Source organism: Plectropomus leopardus, chromosome 12, assembly GCF_008729295.1.
Source record: "Plectropomus leopardus isolate mb chromosome 12, YSFRI_Pleo_2.0, whole genome shotgun sequence".
Classification (NCBI taxonomy): domain Eukaryota; kingdom Metazoa; phylum Chordata; class Actinopteri; order Perciformes; family Serranidae; genus Plectropomus; species Plectropomus leopardus.
Window position 1 is genome coordinate 20,950,556 of NC_056474.1, and position 16,133 is coordinate 20,966,688.

Below are 16,133 nucleotides of genomic sequence, written 5' to 3' on the forward strand. Positions count from 1 at the left end.
TGTAAAAGCTTCTTGCTCAAATCAGGTTCCTTACAAAAGTAAACAAAGTGCACAGATCAGTATTATGTACAGCTGTTGCTTAATTTCCTGTCTTCCTGTCTGTTTTTAATCATGTTTCCCATCTTGGTACACACTGCAGTGTACACCATAAACATATATAAGAGCAAGGTCAAAACACTGCACTTGTATCACATTTTAATGTGTTTAAGAAAAGCCCAAAATGACTCATTCTGTTCATTTTCTGCAAAAATCTATGACACTGTTTATAGTCCAGATTTCAAATTGACTCCCCAGACTGATGTGATCAGAGGTCACACACACAGTCTCAACAGACTTCAGAGAAGGATAATAAAATAAAAACAACCTCTTCAACAAACATCATGGGTGAAGAGAACTATCTTTAGTGACAGAACCATCTATGGGAAAAAATTATTTGGCGTGTACTTTCAGTTTTTATTTTGGCCTATGTCCCATTCACGAACATGGAGGGGTGGGCTTTATGACCTATAGATTTTTAGGATTTTTATGGTGAACATTTTTCCAGCAACTACATGAACTTTATTTTTATTTAAAGTATTAGTCACAAAAAGATTAAAGCTGACTGTTGAACAACAATCAGTAACAAGAAAATCAAATGTGACATCATTTTTTTGGGGTGTTGTTTTCTGGTGGAGAAAGTACAAAAGTATCCAACTTGGCTTTTGTTGTTGTTCCAGCAGTGATTCTCATACTGTGTAATACCTGCAAACTCCCTGATTGCGAGACAAACAAAAGACAATGAAGTTAACAGCATATCATTTCATGCAAAATTGATTAAATATAAAGTTCAAATAAAATACTTAAAACACTGAACACACAAAGCAACTGAATAATAATGTAATTTGTTGGAAAAAAAATCTGAGAAGAACACTTACCCGCAGATGGTCATAACGCTGACAACCTAAAAATAATACAATCACAGAGCAGCAGTGAATATTTCAGTAGTTTAATTCACACAAACTGTTGTTACTGAGGTCTGATGGCTGAACCTTCACAGAAATATCGCCTCTGTTCTTAAAGGACAACACTTTTTATCTGCTGTCAATAAATCCATCTTAATGAAGTGACCCAGTGCAATAGTGTGGCTAATATACTTGTATTTACTCGTATTACTTTAATTAAGCTAATGCTTTTATCCAGACAGTTTACAATAAGTGCATTAATCCATGTGGATATGACCTGAAAATTGCAAAAATCATGCAAAGACATAAATATTATGCCAGGCTTTTCATTCTTACTCAAATGATCTGACTTATAGTGAATCTGATCATGTAAAGTTCAAATTCATATATGTTATCTCACAATAAAATGCTGAAACTTAAAGCATGGTGAAAACTAAAATGTAAAGCTCTTACTTATATACTTACACTGTGTATAATGTAGTATTCCATTAGTACACTTGACATGGCTGCTGTAATCGTGCCAAATACATCGAATATGCTTGTTCTCTCCTTCCTTTATATATTCAACTCCAGACAACCGAACACGATGCACACGATACTGAGCAGGATCTATGACACAGAATGTCTCTGCACAAAATTAACAGACAGAAAAAAGTATGTAGAATTATTTGGGCAACATCTTAAAAAGCCGTTTAAAATGAAAATTATCGGTATTGGCTTGTTTGCAGATTGGCAGTTCTGACCAGCTGCCATCACTGTAACACACCACAGTGTCTGGACCAGTGTGTGTGTAAAAGGCACTGCACTGGTATTTCAGATACATTCGATGGTTTTGCACAACATCACCATGTGGAACTTTTGGGTAAGCTCCGCAGTGGTCAACTGAAAAAAAAAAAAGTTATGTATAGTGTCTTTATCATAGTATCTAAAAAGAAAGTTGTGATTACCGTAGCAATAGAACAACCTATTGTGATATGCTGTTCCCCAAACCATACAGTAAGGCAGTACTGAACCCATACAGATTTCTCTGAATAGTTATAAACTCTGCTTTTTTACAAATTCCTTGTCGTTTTAACCCTCATGTTGTCCTTGTTGACATTCTGACCCCAAATGAAATCTTTTGGCATCAAAAAATGTCTATTGGCCCTAAATTCCAAAACGAAGGGAAAAATGTGTGGTAATGGGTGGGACTGAAGAAAGACTCAAAGTGTAACACAGAATTGATTAACAATTTATACAATATGCTTTAAATAAGTGTGAAAACAGGGCGGGGTCAGAATGACCCCAGAGGACAAAAGGTGTGTGGCAGTCGGGAGGACATTATCCTTACCAACTTTTTTAGCTGTGCACCAATTTGTCTGCTGTTTGTTTATCTTTTGTTTTGTTTTTTATAAAAAAATTCCACACAGTTGGCAGCTCAGCTTTTTTAAAATTTTTTTTTAGATATGCACCAATATGATCAAATTTTCTCCCAAAGACCATAGAAGGTGCAAGCTCTGTTAAACAATAGAAAAGTTCAGCATTACCTTTAACTATTACTTTTCTTTTATTTATCCTGTTCTTCACGTGTCTTTCTTGGTTTTAAACCTCACACGTTGTATTATTTCTACCAGTTCTTGCTATGTGCTGCCTTTTTTGTTTGTTATACATGTCATTCCTTGGTTTTTGTTTCCTAATATTTACCCTTGCTCTAATTTGCCTGTTTTTACACACCCTGTGTAAAAGGTATTCTACAAATATTTTTTTTTATTAAGCTTATTGTTATTTTTTAATAACAGTAACTGCTCAGCAAAGGAAGAAGGATTTAGGAAAACCAGGTAAATACATAAACCAGGTCTGATACATGTGATGTAAAAGGAGCTATGAATCAGAATGGTTTACCTGATGTGATTAGAGGTTTACTGTCGCTTTCATTTGAGCCAGAGGTGTTCGACGAGCCTGTGGGCTACAGAGCAGGTAAGGTATATACAAAAGAAGACACTCCATACAGTGTATCTTGGATGTTCTTTGGCATCCATTTATATCTGATTAACACCCAAACACATTTCCCATAAAGGCTGTTTTAAAATCAAAGACTGAAAATTGTAAGGTAAATTTAACTTTCAATCTGTTATATAAAGGTCACTAACTTACCTCCACCTGCAGGTTGTGTCCCACTGCCAGTTGATGTAGTGTGTCCCCCGCCTGCTTCTCTGATTGTGGAGCCTCTGTGCCCAGTATCTGCTCTGCTACCTAAGTGGAAATGAGAAAAAATATACATATTGTATTAAAGGATTAGATCAATGGATTTGATTATTCATTCATATTTTAGACAGATCGATAACATATCTCCACCTCCAGGTTGTGTTTATTATATTAAGTAAAATGAAACATGAATAAAAGGATTTACATGTTGTGATTTGAGGTTAAGTCTATTTATCATCCAATCGGGAGCTGTAAGCACACCCTGGACGATACCGTGGACACACAAGTTAGCATGGCACTGAGATGTTGTTTTTTGCAATTCTGCAAGTCTGAACATTTTTCCATAATGATCGTACTTTCTAAAATTTGAAAATGTTTTCCTGGCAATAGGAAATTTGATTCTTATTTAAAATTTAATATATTATATTCTTCATTCATATCTCATACAAATCAAACCTACCTTCATCCACTGGCTTAGCCACTCTGGCAGTAGCTGTAATCTGTCCCCCACGTGCACAGCTTCAGTGGAAAAAATAAAAGACATCAGACATCTGTAATCTATAGAGGGATTAGAGATCAATATTTTCTCATTTATATATCATCAATGATTAATAAACGACCTCCACCTTCAGTTTGTGCCCCATTCTCAGTGGATGTTGCGTTTCCTGCAGCAGTTTCTACCTCTGCAGAACCCGCCTTTTCAGCACCTGGTCAAAACATTATCATTATTATGTAAACATTGTGAAAGAGAATTTGATAAAATGAAAATACCCATATCCATGAATTTACCAGCAATAAGGACCAAATTATTTTGTAAAACAGGCTTTGACTGGACACAGGCCTTTATTCTTCATTTCCTCCATCGGAAATGTATAGTTAACAGATTTTTAGATTGTGACCATGAACTTTGGCTCATAATTCAAGTCGTAGTATTCCAGGTTATGTCAGGGATTTTTATAAATAGATTTTGGGGGGTAGAGCAGTGACTTTTTTTGTGGCAAGGGCCCATCACAGACCTCTATTTGACAAGATTTCACATCAGCTTTCACCTTTCTGAAAAGACACCAGAAGGTGAAACTTGAAAATGATCAGAATGGTCACTGTTATGAGTCGTATGAATTTTAATATGGTAGTATATATGTGTAAAATACTCCAACAGTGGCACATCGATATTTACATGGTTGGTTTTGATTCTTTCTGTGGGACAGGAAAACTACATAATGATATGGATGACAATTGTTTCAGATCCTGGAAAATGTATTTTCATATACAGTTGCATAAGCAATTCATCAAAAATTCTAATATAAAAAACAGCATGGCAAATTTATATATTGACAACTTACTTATACTTACACTTGTTATAAAATAGTTTTCCGTTTGTGCACTGAACACGGCTACTGTGATCTTGCTGGATACACGGAATATCCTTCTCCTCGCCGTCCTTTAGGTATTCAACTCCAGATAGTCTAAAACTGGCTTCATCGTGTTCAGCAGGATCGAGGACACAGAATGCCTCTGCGCAAATTGACAGAAAGACACAGAATTATTGGGGTAAAACCTATGGCAGACTTTTGGAATTAAAATATTGATATTGAGTCATTTATACCTTTGCAGATGGGTAGTTGTGACCAACTGCCATCACTGTAACACGCCACAGTGTCTGAACCGGCGAGTTTGTAAAAGGCATTACATTGATATTTCAAAAAATTTTGATCCTTTTCCACAACATCACCATTTGAAACGACTGGATATGCTCCACAGTTGTCAACTGAAATAAAAACAAAAGTAAAAGAGATTATTTAATATTGTCATCCAATCTCAACAAAATGGTGATCACAGCAGCAACAGCACAACCTACTGTGACATCAAGAAATCACCATCACATACAGTTTAGAGACAGCATTTTGCCACAAGTAATTGGGGATTCCCACTGAGTACATACATGAACTGAGTCTAATAAATATGATATGAGAGCAGCAATGAATCTGAATGATTTACCTGTTGTAATTAGAGTTGTACTGTCTCTCTCCTTTGAGCCAGAGGTGCTGGAGGATACTGTTTGATACAGAGCAGATAAAGAAAACAGAAGACACACCAGTTAGTATCACTTTGTCCAGTACCCGGTAATCATAAAAAGTGTCTTTAGTGCTGCATATCTGAGCACATTGTCTACTTACTGCACGTTGGGCCCTCAGTCCAGTTTCCAAAAATGCACATGATGCTGTTTTTGGTGTCTGTTTCCTCTACAGTATATCCACCTTCACATTCAAACTGCACTTCTGAATCTGGAGCAAAAACCTCCTGGTATTCCTGTTGTATGATGACTGCATGGGGGATTTTAGGGGGCTCACCACATGCATCAACATGTTCTGTAAAATGAGCACATCAAAAAGAAATGTTAAAGGAGTAAGATTAATGGTTACTTGGTTTGTTAGTTTGTTGTAGCTGGTGAGAATTCAAACATAAGATCAATGTGTATTTGTTACTTTGCATGTTTGTGCAGAACTTACTCTCACAGATCGGCACACTGCGCCATGTTCCACGGATACATGTGGCTATGACATGCCGGCTTTTAGGTTCATATCCATTATCACATGTTATCCTAATTCTATGTCCGTTCCTATACCAGCCACTTGGGTTTTCTTTGTATTTTGCGTTGGGTAAATCTGGTGGGAAGCAGTCGTTTTGATCTGAGGGGAAACAAAAACAAATTTATATCGTGGTGACTCTGTTTATCTCTTTTTGAAATACCCTTATATGCATGAAAATCATCTTCAAGGAGTGACTGTAATTTTAAAGACTCCCTTATAAAGGTAATGGTCCACTTAAAATATTGTCCAAAAATTAGCACTCAGCTAATGACAATATGATGAGTTTTGCAGATATTTAGTTTTTAACCAAATTATTCAACAAATTAAATGGTAAAGTTCTACAATTAATTCTTCCTCAGGAGAACATGAATATCTGCACAAACTTTCATGGCAATAGTTGTTGAATGTTTCAGTCAGGACCAAAGTAGTGGACTGACAGACTGACACTGAAAATCAAAGGACAGTGCAACCAAGAGTAAAAGAAGAAATATTTAGGAACACTTACCTATACATTGTGGTTTATGAGACCATTTTCCATTTTGGCATGTGCTTGTTGCCCACCAACCCTTCACTGTTGGTTTAAGTCCTTCATCACAGGCGTAGGTCAGCTTTGCTCCGTCAGAATAAGTCTCTTGCTTTGGGGAAAAGAAACCACCATCCAGTTTGGGAGCATGACACGACTGTGCAGCACTTTGCGCTACAAGAGAAACAAAAATAAGCAAGATCACTCTACAGTAAACTGCATTTGTTTTTTTGGACCGATTCAAATGGTTGTTTGTAAAAGTATTCAATATTCTCACCATGTGGCGCTCCAGGAAACACAGTTAGAAGAAGAGCAATTCTAAGATGTCTGATGCACATTTTATTAGGAATGAAACCAACAAAGTGGAGCTGTGAGCTGAGTCCAGATCAGAAGCAGTTAATCATTATTGAGGGACGTACCTAAAAAATGTTTGTGGAGTAAACACTCTGGAGCCAAAAGAAAGACGACCAAATTGGTTTCATACCCACAGACACATCTACAGGAATGGAGAAAACACATACTGAAAAGCAGCGGTGTAATGTAACAAAGTAATGATACTTTGTTGCAATACTAAAGTATTTCATGGGAGTATCTTTGCTTTACTTGTGTTTTTATGTTTCTATCAACTTTCACTTTTACTCCACTACTTTTCCTGAATATAATGTATACTTTTACTCCACTACTTTTCCCCAAGAGTCTTTGTTACTTACTACAAAATCAGCAAGAAAGGGACAGACAAACAAAGGATCGATCAGGAGGGAAGGAAACAAAACTGGATTATTTTCCATAACAAAAGTTGTAAAAAAAGATGTATGCTACTAAAAATTCTGACCGCTTGTTTTTTTTTTAAATTTACAGCATTTACTTGTACTTTTAGTTTCAAGTCTTGAGTACATTTAATATCAAATTAAATACTTTTGATACTTTAGTACATTTAACAGCCTAGAATTACTTTAGACACCAAATACAGTTAATATTGGATACTTTAAGACCTTTACTATAATAATATTATATTATATGTATGTAATATTATAATAGGTCACTTTAACTTCTACCAAAATAATTTTTTGGTGCAATAGCTGTACTTTTACTCAACAATGGCTTTCAGGTACTTCATCCACCAGAAGGGTCTTCCTTTCTCTTTTAATTCATACAGAATGCATGTTGTTGTTGTTGTTGTTGTTGTTGTTGTTGTTGTTGTTGTGAGAAGGAAAATATTTGGATCACTCCAGATTCAGATAGAGTCACTTTTGCAAAAGCACCTTTTTTTAAACGAGGCTCCTAACAAACATTATTTTATTGTTTTGTGGTCAGTACTATCTCTTGACCTCAGTAATACTGTTCATTTACTCTCACATACTGAAACTCCAGGAGAAGCAGCATTTTTCGTATATACTGGATTAAATTAACATTTGTTAATTATTTTGAGAATGCCAATAAACTAAACATGCACATTTATTTAAGGGAAGGACATGATTCATTTGTCCAGAACAACCAGATAGCCTCTGATCAATTGTTATATAACTTTCTCTACAAAAGTCTGTTTGATTTAAAATCAAATTTAACAGTTGCTTCCCAGACTGCTGCGATCTGAGGTCAGTCTTTTGTCTGATTTAGTTATTTATCTATTGAGGTCGCCACTACTTCAGGATTATCAGAATATCTAAAATCACATGTTTGTTGTTACTCTCTAATGTCTGTTTCACTATAAAATGACAGCTTGACACACTCTCAGAGATGCTCGGAGCAAAGACTTTTTTTGGTGAAGTCATTAAGGTCTGTTACTGTTATATTTACTAAACCTGAACAATTAATCTTCTTAAACATAAGAACAACTCATTTTTACTGATATATATAGCCATATTTAGTCAAAAGACTGTTCTACACAATTTGTAGATAAAATAATATAAAGATCACTGATGAGATTTATATGGTGGGTAACATTTTCCCAGCTGCTACATGAACTTTATTTTTATTTAAAGTATTAGTCACAAAAAGATACAAGCTGACTCTTGAACAACAATCAGCTCCAACATTGCATGTATGAATTTTCAATCAGAATAATAACAAAAAAACTTTAAATCAAATGTGACATCATTTTTTTTGGGTGTTGTTGTTTTCTGGTGGAGAAAGTACAAAAGTATCCAACTTGGCTTTTGTTTTTGTTCCAGCAGTGATTCTCATGCTGTGTAATACCAGCAAGCTCCCTGATTACAAGACAAACAAAAGACAATGAAGTTAACAGTTTATTATTTCATGTAAAAATGATTAAATATAAAGTTCAAATATAATACTTTCTAACACTGAACACCCAAAGCAACTGAATAATAATGTAATTTGTTGGGAAAAAAATCCGAGAAGAACACTTACCCGCTGAAGGTCAGAATTCCAACAACCTAAAAATAATACAATCACAGAGCAGCAGTGAATATTTCAGTAGTTTAATTCACACAAAGTGTTGTTACTGAGGTCTGATGGCTGAACCTTCACAGAAATATCGCTTCTGTTCTTAAAGGACAACACTTGTGTTTTTCTATCATTTTATCTGCTGTCAGCACATTCCATCACAATTTGATTTTTACAGGTGTTTTTAGGTATTTCACTAGTTATAATCCTTGCCTTTTTGGACCTGTTGGCCACAGATTTTGCAGAGAAAACAGAGAGAGCTGAACAGCTTTGAAGCAGCTCTACTGTGGTGTGATGACGTCATTTATGTTCTGCATGAAAGTGGCACTGGGAAAATCTACCAGACATACAGGAGCAGTGAAGAAGCTGGCTCGAGGAGTGCATACGGAGACTTTATAAAGTTGGCATAGTTTGGCGTTAGTGCAGTTTCAAATAAAACAAATATCAGAAACACACTGAAAAAAAGCAACTGTCCAGTCAGACATATGGAGCCGTGTCAGGCTGTGCTAAGGTACTAAGCTAGCTATTATATATTTGCATGTGGGGCATCTTCAGCACTGCCTGTTGACCGCAGGGTGTCTGACAGAGTGTTGCTCTACAATGAACCAGTACAACAACTTTGGCTTCTGGCGAGATTTTGCTGCAGGCTGGATCGGGAGTAATGGAGTCAAAATAAATTACAGTGGTCATGTTCATCCTAATAAAGTGACAGAGTGCAATAGTGTGGCTCATTTCTGTGTATTTACATTACTTTAATTAAGCTAATGCTTTTATCCAGTCAGTTTACAATAAGTGCATTAAACCATGTGGAGATGACCTGAAATTTGCAAAAATCATGCAAAGACATAAATATTATGACAGGCTTTTCATTCTTACTCAAATTATCTGACTTATAGTGAATCTGATCCTGTAAAGTTCAAATTCATATATGTTATCTCACAATAAAATACTGAAACTTAAAGCATGGTGAAAACTAAAATGTAAAGCTCTTACTTATATACTTACACTGTGTATAATGTAGTATTCCATTAGTACACTTAACATGGCTGCTGGTATTGTGCCAAATACATGGAATATACTTGTTCTCTCCTTCCTTTATATATTCAACTCCAGACAGCTGAACACCATTCACACGATACTGAGCAGGATCTATGACACAGAATGCCTCTGCACAAAATTAACAGACAGAAAAAAGTATGTAGAATTATTTGGGCAACATCTTAAAAAGCCGTTTAAAATGAAAATTGTGAGTATTGGCTTGTTTATACCTTTGCAGATTGGCAGTTCTGACCAGCTGCCATCACTGTAACACACCACAGTGTCTGGACCAGTGAGTTTGTAAAAGGCACTGCACTGGTATTTCAGATACATTTGATTCTTTTGCACAACATCACCGTGTGAAACTTTTGGGTGAGCTCCGCAGTGGTTAACTGAAATAAAAAGATGATTTAACATTGTCATATATTTCAATGAAATATTAATTAATCACGTCAGAAAAAACATAACCAATTGTAATAAAACACTGCTAATTATAGTTGATGGCAGTGGCAGAAAAAGCTGAGAAGGGCACCAGCTGCATACAGTGGGGCTCCAGTTTTATAACTGAAGGGGCACATTTGAGAGCACGTCATCACTTTTTCTCCACCGAAAAGGCAACACATTACATTTTATCTCGTGGACGGGCACTACGCACCCCATGATGTTTTCTTCAGTGAAGGGGCAGCCTAAAGGTCATATTGTAATTGAAAATCAGGTCTCTGCAGCAATAGGCAAAAGCTTCAACCCAAGCTATCCCAAAACCACTCAGTGAGGCTGTGTTAAATAAATACAGATTTCTTTTTAGTAGCCAATGGCTATAAATTCAGCTTTCTCAGAAATAAAATCCATTATAAAGTCTACTGTTATTTTTTAATGACAGTAACTGCTCAGCAAGGAAGGAAGTATTAAAAAAAAGTTAAACTATGTCTGGTTCATGTGACATAAGAGGAGGAACAGGGAATCAGAATGATTTACCCGATGTCACCAAAGGTCTGCTGTCTCTCTCATTTGAGGCAGAGGTGGTTGACGATCCTGTGAGACACAGAGCAGCAAGATTGGACCAACTCAAACCCCCGAGGTGTTGGGTTCAAAGACCTTTCTATGCACTTTTTGTGACATTGCACATCTTGTTATTATCATGGGCAAATAATTATAGACCCATAAACTACTTATAATAAACTGACAAACTCCAATTACTCTAACATTTAAGATGTCTAAGGCCACCTTAAACTTATTTTAGCAAGGTTATAATGATCATACAAATTCATTTCTAAGAGGTCTCTTTGTTAGAATACAACCAGAACATATAGGAAATATGTGTACAGTATCAGTACAGTTTTGTCCTGTTTTTTAAATGTTTTGATGCATTGCACAAGTTCTCTGAATACTTTGTAGCTTAAAAAAAGAGACTGAGAAATAAATAAACACACACACACACACACACACACACAAACAGAAGACTCTCTGATTCTGATTCGGCGTAATGTCTAAACAATTTTCCCTTTTTCTTTTTTGAAAATTAAAGATTGTAAATTTAACTTTCAGTCAATAACTTACCTCCACCTGCAGGTTGTGTCCCACTGCCAGTTGTTGTAGTTTGCCCCCCCCCTTCTCTGCCCACTGTGGAGCCGTCATGTCCAGTATCTGGTCTGGTGTCTAAGTGGAAAGGGGAAGTGCTTTAAATATATAGATGTTTTATGGAGAGATGATATCAATGGATTTAATCATTCATATTTAAAACACTTGTTATCAGTTCTGTTTGTGAAATTCATGAACAGGATTCTCAAGGTGCAACTGTAGCGCTTCGGTTTGGATGGACATCAGAACTGAAAATTGAAAATGGGTGGAAGGATGTGCAGATGTGTATTTAAAACAGATCAGTTACCCACCTCCACCTTGGGGTTGTTTCCCACTTGCAACAGATGTAGTGTCGCCCCCGCCTGCTCCTCCCATTGTGGAGCCTCCTTGTCCAGTACCTGGTCTGCTGCCTAAGAGGAAATAAGAAAAGACATTATACATACTGTACCGTATATACATATTTAGTTTAGATTTGAGGATTTACTCATTCATATTCAATACAGATCAATACCCTACCTCCACCTTCTGGTCCAATTTGTTTGCCTAAGTGGAAAAATATTATTATTATTATACAAACAGCATACTGTAGAGAGAGATATTTGATATAATGGGTATATCGTAAATTCTCAAATTTACCAACAGCAATAACCACATTTTTATTTGAAACAGGCTTTAAATAGACATAGTTCTTTATTCTTAATTGTCCTGGTGTACATGTTCCATATATTCAATAATTATTGTATTTAATTTACTAAATAAATTTAATTAAATACTACTACTACTACTACTACTACTACTACTACTACTACTACTACTACTACTACTAATAATAATAATAATACATATTTTGGTAAGATGTCTGTTTTTAGATAGAGGGAAATGTACATTGCTAACATTTGGGAGTACATTATCCCAGGGTCGATCATAGAGTTTCCACAGGTTTTCGGGGATGAGATTTTTTTCTAGAAAAAGGAAAATAACTTCTGTTGCAATGAACTCTTCAAACTGTAAGAAGGATTGGAACATAATACAACAATAACTGGTGGTAAAGACTGCACATGTAATTTACTAAATCGAAAAGGTAGCTCATAGTGAATCTCAACAACAGTCCTAATCCCGTCACTGTCTCACTGGACACAATGGAGTTTACAATAACAGCTGTGGCAAATTTGACAACCAAAATCATTTCGTATTTGTCAAATACTGTAATGTTATTGTTCTAGCTAGCAGATTTTAGCAGCTGTTGTTAGCTAGCATGAGTTATTCTAAAACTCTGTGTGTGGTTTGCTCCATCTCCTGCTGAGGAGAAGTCTGTTAAAGGTCTTAATTATGCACTTGACGGCTACCGATATGATATAACGCTTAATGACTGAGAGTAAGGCTCATTGTCACAGGAGTCTGTGTCCTAACCAGTCGGTCCATTTACATTTACAGTAGATTACATTAGAATTCAATGGTCCATTCAGAAAAGAAAGCAAAAACAACTATCACTCACTGCATTTCTCAGCACTTACTGCACGTTAGGCTTTCAGTCCAGCTTCCAAAAATGCAAATGATGGTGCTTTTGGTGTCTACTCCCTCTACAGTATATCCCTTTTCACATTCATACTGCAGTGTTGTACCGTCAGGAAAGACCTCCTCGTATTCCTGATGAATGATGACTGCATGGGGGATTTTAGGGGGCTCACTACATGCATCAACACGTTCTGTAAAAATGAGCATATTTGTCATGAAAAAGAATTACAGGAGCTCAGATGAGAGGCTACTTGTTTTGCTCGATTGGTGTAGCTGACGAGAATTCAAATGTAAGAAGTGCGCATGATATTATTTTTAAAGCTTGCTGGTACAAAACAGGAAAGACTTACTCTCACAGACCGGAACAGAGGACCACGTCCCATTTACACATGTGGCTGTGATATGACTGTGGTCCTTGGGTTCATATCCGTTGTCACATGTTATCCTAATCTTTAGTCCATCCTTATACCAAGCATTTTGTGTGTATTTTGCATTGGGTATATCTGGTGGCATGCAGGCTTTTTCATCTGAGGGGGAAAGAGAAACAAAAACACATTTTTAACATGGTGACAGTTTGTATCCATACTGCTATTTTTAGAATGCCATTATTTGCATTGACATTATGTCCAAGGATGTATTATTGCAACAAATATCTTGCTATATGCTAGACTTGCTATATTATTATTCCAGAATGATTATTCCGCATTTGATAAGTTTAGGGGAGACTCATGGGTTGTCATAGAGCCCATTTTCATCCAGATGTCTTGAGGTGAGAGTTCAAGGGACCCCTCTGAAGATCACCATGCCTGTTGTTCTCTTGTTAACCTTAACAACAACTTTGGAGTTTTAATTAAAACCCTCTTCCCGACAAACTAGCATGACATTGTTGGTACCAATGGACGTCTGAGGTTGCTGCTATCTTAAAAACCACAGGTTCAGCGATTGTATCAGGGAGGCCATGTCCCCCTTGGGGGTACCACTGTTTGTTACAGCTCAGTGAAACAGGCTGAGAGCAGGTGGAGGCAACCTGTGGCTCTGGAGTCCCTCTCATGGGGCTTCCTGTGGCTTAGACGAAAATGTATTGGGAAATGAATAACGGTTATTCTTTTTACATTTTAACTGTTATTTGTAATTTTTGTAGGCCTAAAGTGATTTGTAAAAGTTTAGCCTATACAGTGATTTATTTTTTTTTGACATTTGTTCAACTAAAATGTGCATCACAAGTCACCAGCCATGCACATTTCCTGTAAATTTTGCTGACCCTCAATAGTGGTGAAAGGTCTTGAGTCTCCCTAGCATGGCTGGCTGTAGATTTCAAATCCAAAATAGGAAAAGTCTCAAATTAAAATAGAAAACGTAATAGTGCCTGGACAGATAAGCATGCTTGCACTTCCTACACTGCAAAATTTAATCAACAAATAATCTTTAATAGTCCACAACACTGTAGCCACCTTGTGGTAAAACATATTTAATACATTTAGACCTATTAGTAATGTTGAGACTATTGTAGATTTAATAAGCTTCATTATAAAAATCAAGTATATTTTAGATCTTCAGACAGACTTGTGTCTCTGATGTTTTGGGGACCAAAAATGGCTCTCTTAATAGTAAATGTTGCAGACACTTAGCCTTGAGTAACTAGAAATCCCCCATAAGTCTATTTTTAGCACCTTTATGAAGTGATGTACAGAGTTATATCAGGGCCCTGTGACATTACTATTGGCCGTGCTGTTAGTATTTCAGTAAACCCAAAACAGGAGGAATTTTCATTTTACAGTGTAACGGGATGATTTGGATGCTTCATACACTCAAAAGATTTAACAATTTCCATCGTTCATATAAATTTTGTTAGGCTCAACATTGAACAGTATAATAAAGAAATGTTCTGTTGTATCCTAAAGTGTCATTCAGCAACAGAGGGTCGACTTAACCTTTTTTAAGTATTTGAAAAATTGAATTAAGCAAGTCTAAAAGTTTTTAGAGGGTAAATAAAAAATTAAAAAAACAAAAATGGTGACACACACTTCACGCTGAAAAATACTCCTGCGGGCTTTTAGCGACTCGTGATTTTAAAACACTTACCTATACACTGTGGTTCAGGAGACCATGTGCCATTTTGACATGTACTTGTTGCCCACCAACCCTCCACTACTGGTTTAAGTCCGTCATCACAGCCGTAAGTGAGATCTGCTTCATGCGAGTAAGCTTCTTGTTTGGGGACCAAATAACCACCGATCACATTGGGAGCAATACAGGGCTGAGCTTCATCTTGTGCTGAAACAGACAGCAGAGAGCATCATAGAGAGACACTTCTCAAAAACAACAAATTAAAATCATATGGAAAGAATTAATTGCTCTTACCCTGCAGCACTCCTGGAAACCAAACCAGAAAAACAAAACCGAGGTTTCTCAAGCACATTTTGTCAGGAATTAAAATACTAAAAGACACAGCAGAGAAAAGAGCTCAGTTAACATCTGAACCAGTTAATAATTGTCCAGGGCATTTCCCCCAAAAGTTAAGAAATGTGGAGTAAACACTGTCTCACTGTGACTGTGACATCTCGCTGTGGAACTGACGCCAATACGCCGACAACATGCGACAGACATTTACATCACAAATACTCTGCAAACTGGTGTCAGAGATACATTTGAAATACACAGCATGGAATAACACTTTGCTCGTTTCTAAAAAGATTAAAATAAATAAACACCGCCTGTTTTTTTTTGTCTCGTAATATGACTAATTTCAAATGTTTTCTCATAATGTTGTGATCGTAAGTCAGAGTTACGACACAAACACCAAGTAATATCTATCTATATTAACCTCATTAATATGTTTTTATCTTAATTATGAAAAAAAGATGTCTCCATATTGTGATTTCATCAACACTTTTGTCTGATCACAAAGTCAACGTTGGGATAGCTGTTGCTTTCAAGGTACAAGGTAGATTTATTCGTCATTTCTCCTTAAACGTGGTTTAAGAAGAAACGAAATTAAAGATCAAAGATGATTTTGTACATATGGCGATTTACGTTTACATAATTCTGTAGATTTTACGTTTGTGATATTTAAGCAGGGTTGGGTAGTAATAGATTACATGTAATCAAGATTTCATAATCAGGTTACGAAAAATAAGTAACTGTAATCAGAAAAGACACGAAAAAAAATATTTAGCTTATGGTTACATTAATATGAATTACTTAATTATTTTTTATTACATCTCTAACAGATAATTTTAAAATTATGAAACTTTTTTGTTTATGATAACAATGCTCTATTAGTGCGTCTGACATATGTGGTTTCTTAGAAAGGTAGTGTCGAGTCAAGACGGACGGTTCAAACATCAGCAGTCTATT

At 36.1% G+C, this 16,133-nt stretch overlaps 2 protein-coding genes across 4 annotated transcripts; both read right to left on the reverse strand.

The window, feature by feature from the left end:
• Positions 1-524: 524 nt before the first annotated feature.
• LOC121951425 (complement factor H-related protein 1-like) lies at positions 525-6,617 on the reverse strand. Of its 2 annotated transcripts, none has more exons than XM_042497747.1 (14): positions 6,517-6,617; positions 6,222-6,413; positions 5,636-5,815; positions 5,303-5,494; positions 5,124-5,180; positions 4,732-4,893; positions 4,479-4,640; positions 3,752-3,832; positions 3,586-3,644; positions 3,075-3,173; positions 2,823-2,886; positions 1,407-1,568; positions 915-940; positions 525-752 (listed from the first exon to the last, which is right to left on the reverse strand). In XM_042497747.1, exons 1-14 carry the CDS (start codon positions 6,575-6,577, stop codon positions 726-728), a joined length of 1,524 nt encoding a protein of 507 aa, XP_042353681.1. In that variant the 5' UTR covers positions 6,578-6,617; the 3' UTR covers positions 525-725. The 2 variants fall into 2 exon arrangements, with proteins under 2 accessions (XP_042353681.1, XP_042353680.1); XM_042497746.1 differs by having other exon boundaries at positions 3,746-3,832.
• Positions 6,618-8,170: 1,553 nt separating this feature from the next.
• LOC121951426 (complement factor H-like) lies at positions 8,171-15,264 on the reverse strand. Of its 2 annotated transcripts, XM_042497748.1 has the most exons (12): positions 15,138-15,261; positions 14,859-15,050; positions 13,127-13,303; positions 12,776-12,967; positions 11,778-11,804; positions 11,573-11,671; positions 11,241-11,339; positions 10,659-10,715; positions 9,914-10,075; positions 9,651-9,812; positions 8,610-8,635; positions 8,171-8,446 (listed from the first exon to the last, which is right to left on the reverse strand). In XM_042497748.1, exons 1-12 carry the CDS (start codon positions 15,193-15,195, stop codon positions 8,420-8,422), a joined length of 1,278 nt encoding a protein of 425 aa, XP_042353682.1. In that variant the 5' UTR covers positions 15,196-15,261; the 3' UTR covers positions 8,171-8,419. The 2 variants fall into 2 exon arrangements, with proteins under 2 accessions (XP_042353682.1, XP_042353683.1); XM_042497749.1 differs by lacking the exon at positions 11,778-11,804 and having other exon boundaries at positions 15,138-15,264.
• Between the last annotated feature and the right edge of the window lie 869 nt (positions 15,265-16,133).

Coding starts and splice junctions, on each gene's coding strand:
- LOC121951425 (XM_042497746.1), bottom strand. CDS start 6,577: ATGTGCATCAGACATCTTAGAATTGCTCTTCTTCTAACTGTGTTTCCT. Junction 5,816..6,221: donor TCATAAACCACAATGTATAG/GTAAGTGTTCCT, acceptor GTTTCCCCTCAG/ATCAAAACGACTGCTTCCCA. Junction 4,641..4,731: donor ACAACTACCCATCTGCAAAG/GTATAAATGACT, acceptor CAATTTGCGCAG/AGGCATTCTGTGTCCTCGAT.
- LOC121951426 (XM_042497748.1), bottom strand. CDS start 15,195: ATGTGCTTGAGAAACCTCGGTTTTGTTTTTCTGGTTTGGTTTCCAGGA. Junction 8,636..9,650: donor AATACTACATTATACACAGT/GTAAGTATATAA, acceptor TATTATTTTTAG/GTTGTTGGAATTCTGACCTT. Junction 8,447..8,609: donor GGAATTCTGACCTTCAGCGG/GTAAGTGTTCTT, acceptor TCTTGTAATCAG/GGAGCTTGCTGGTATTACAC.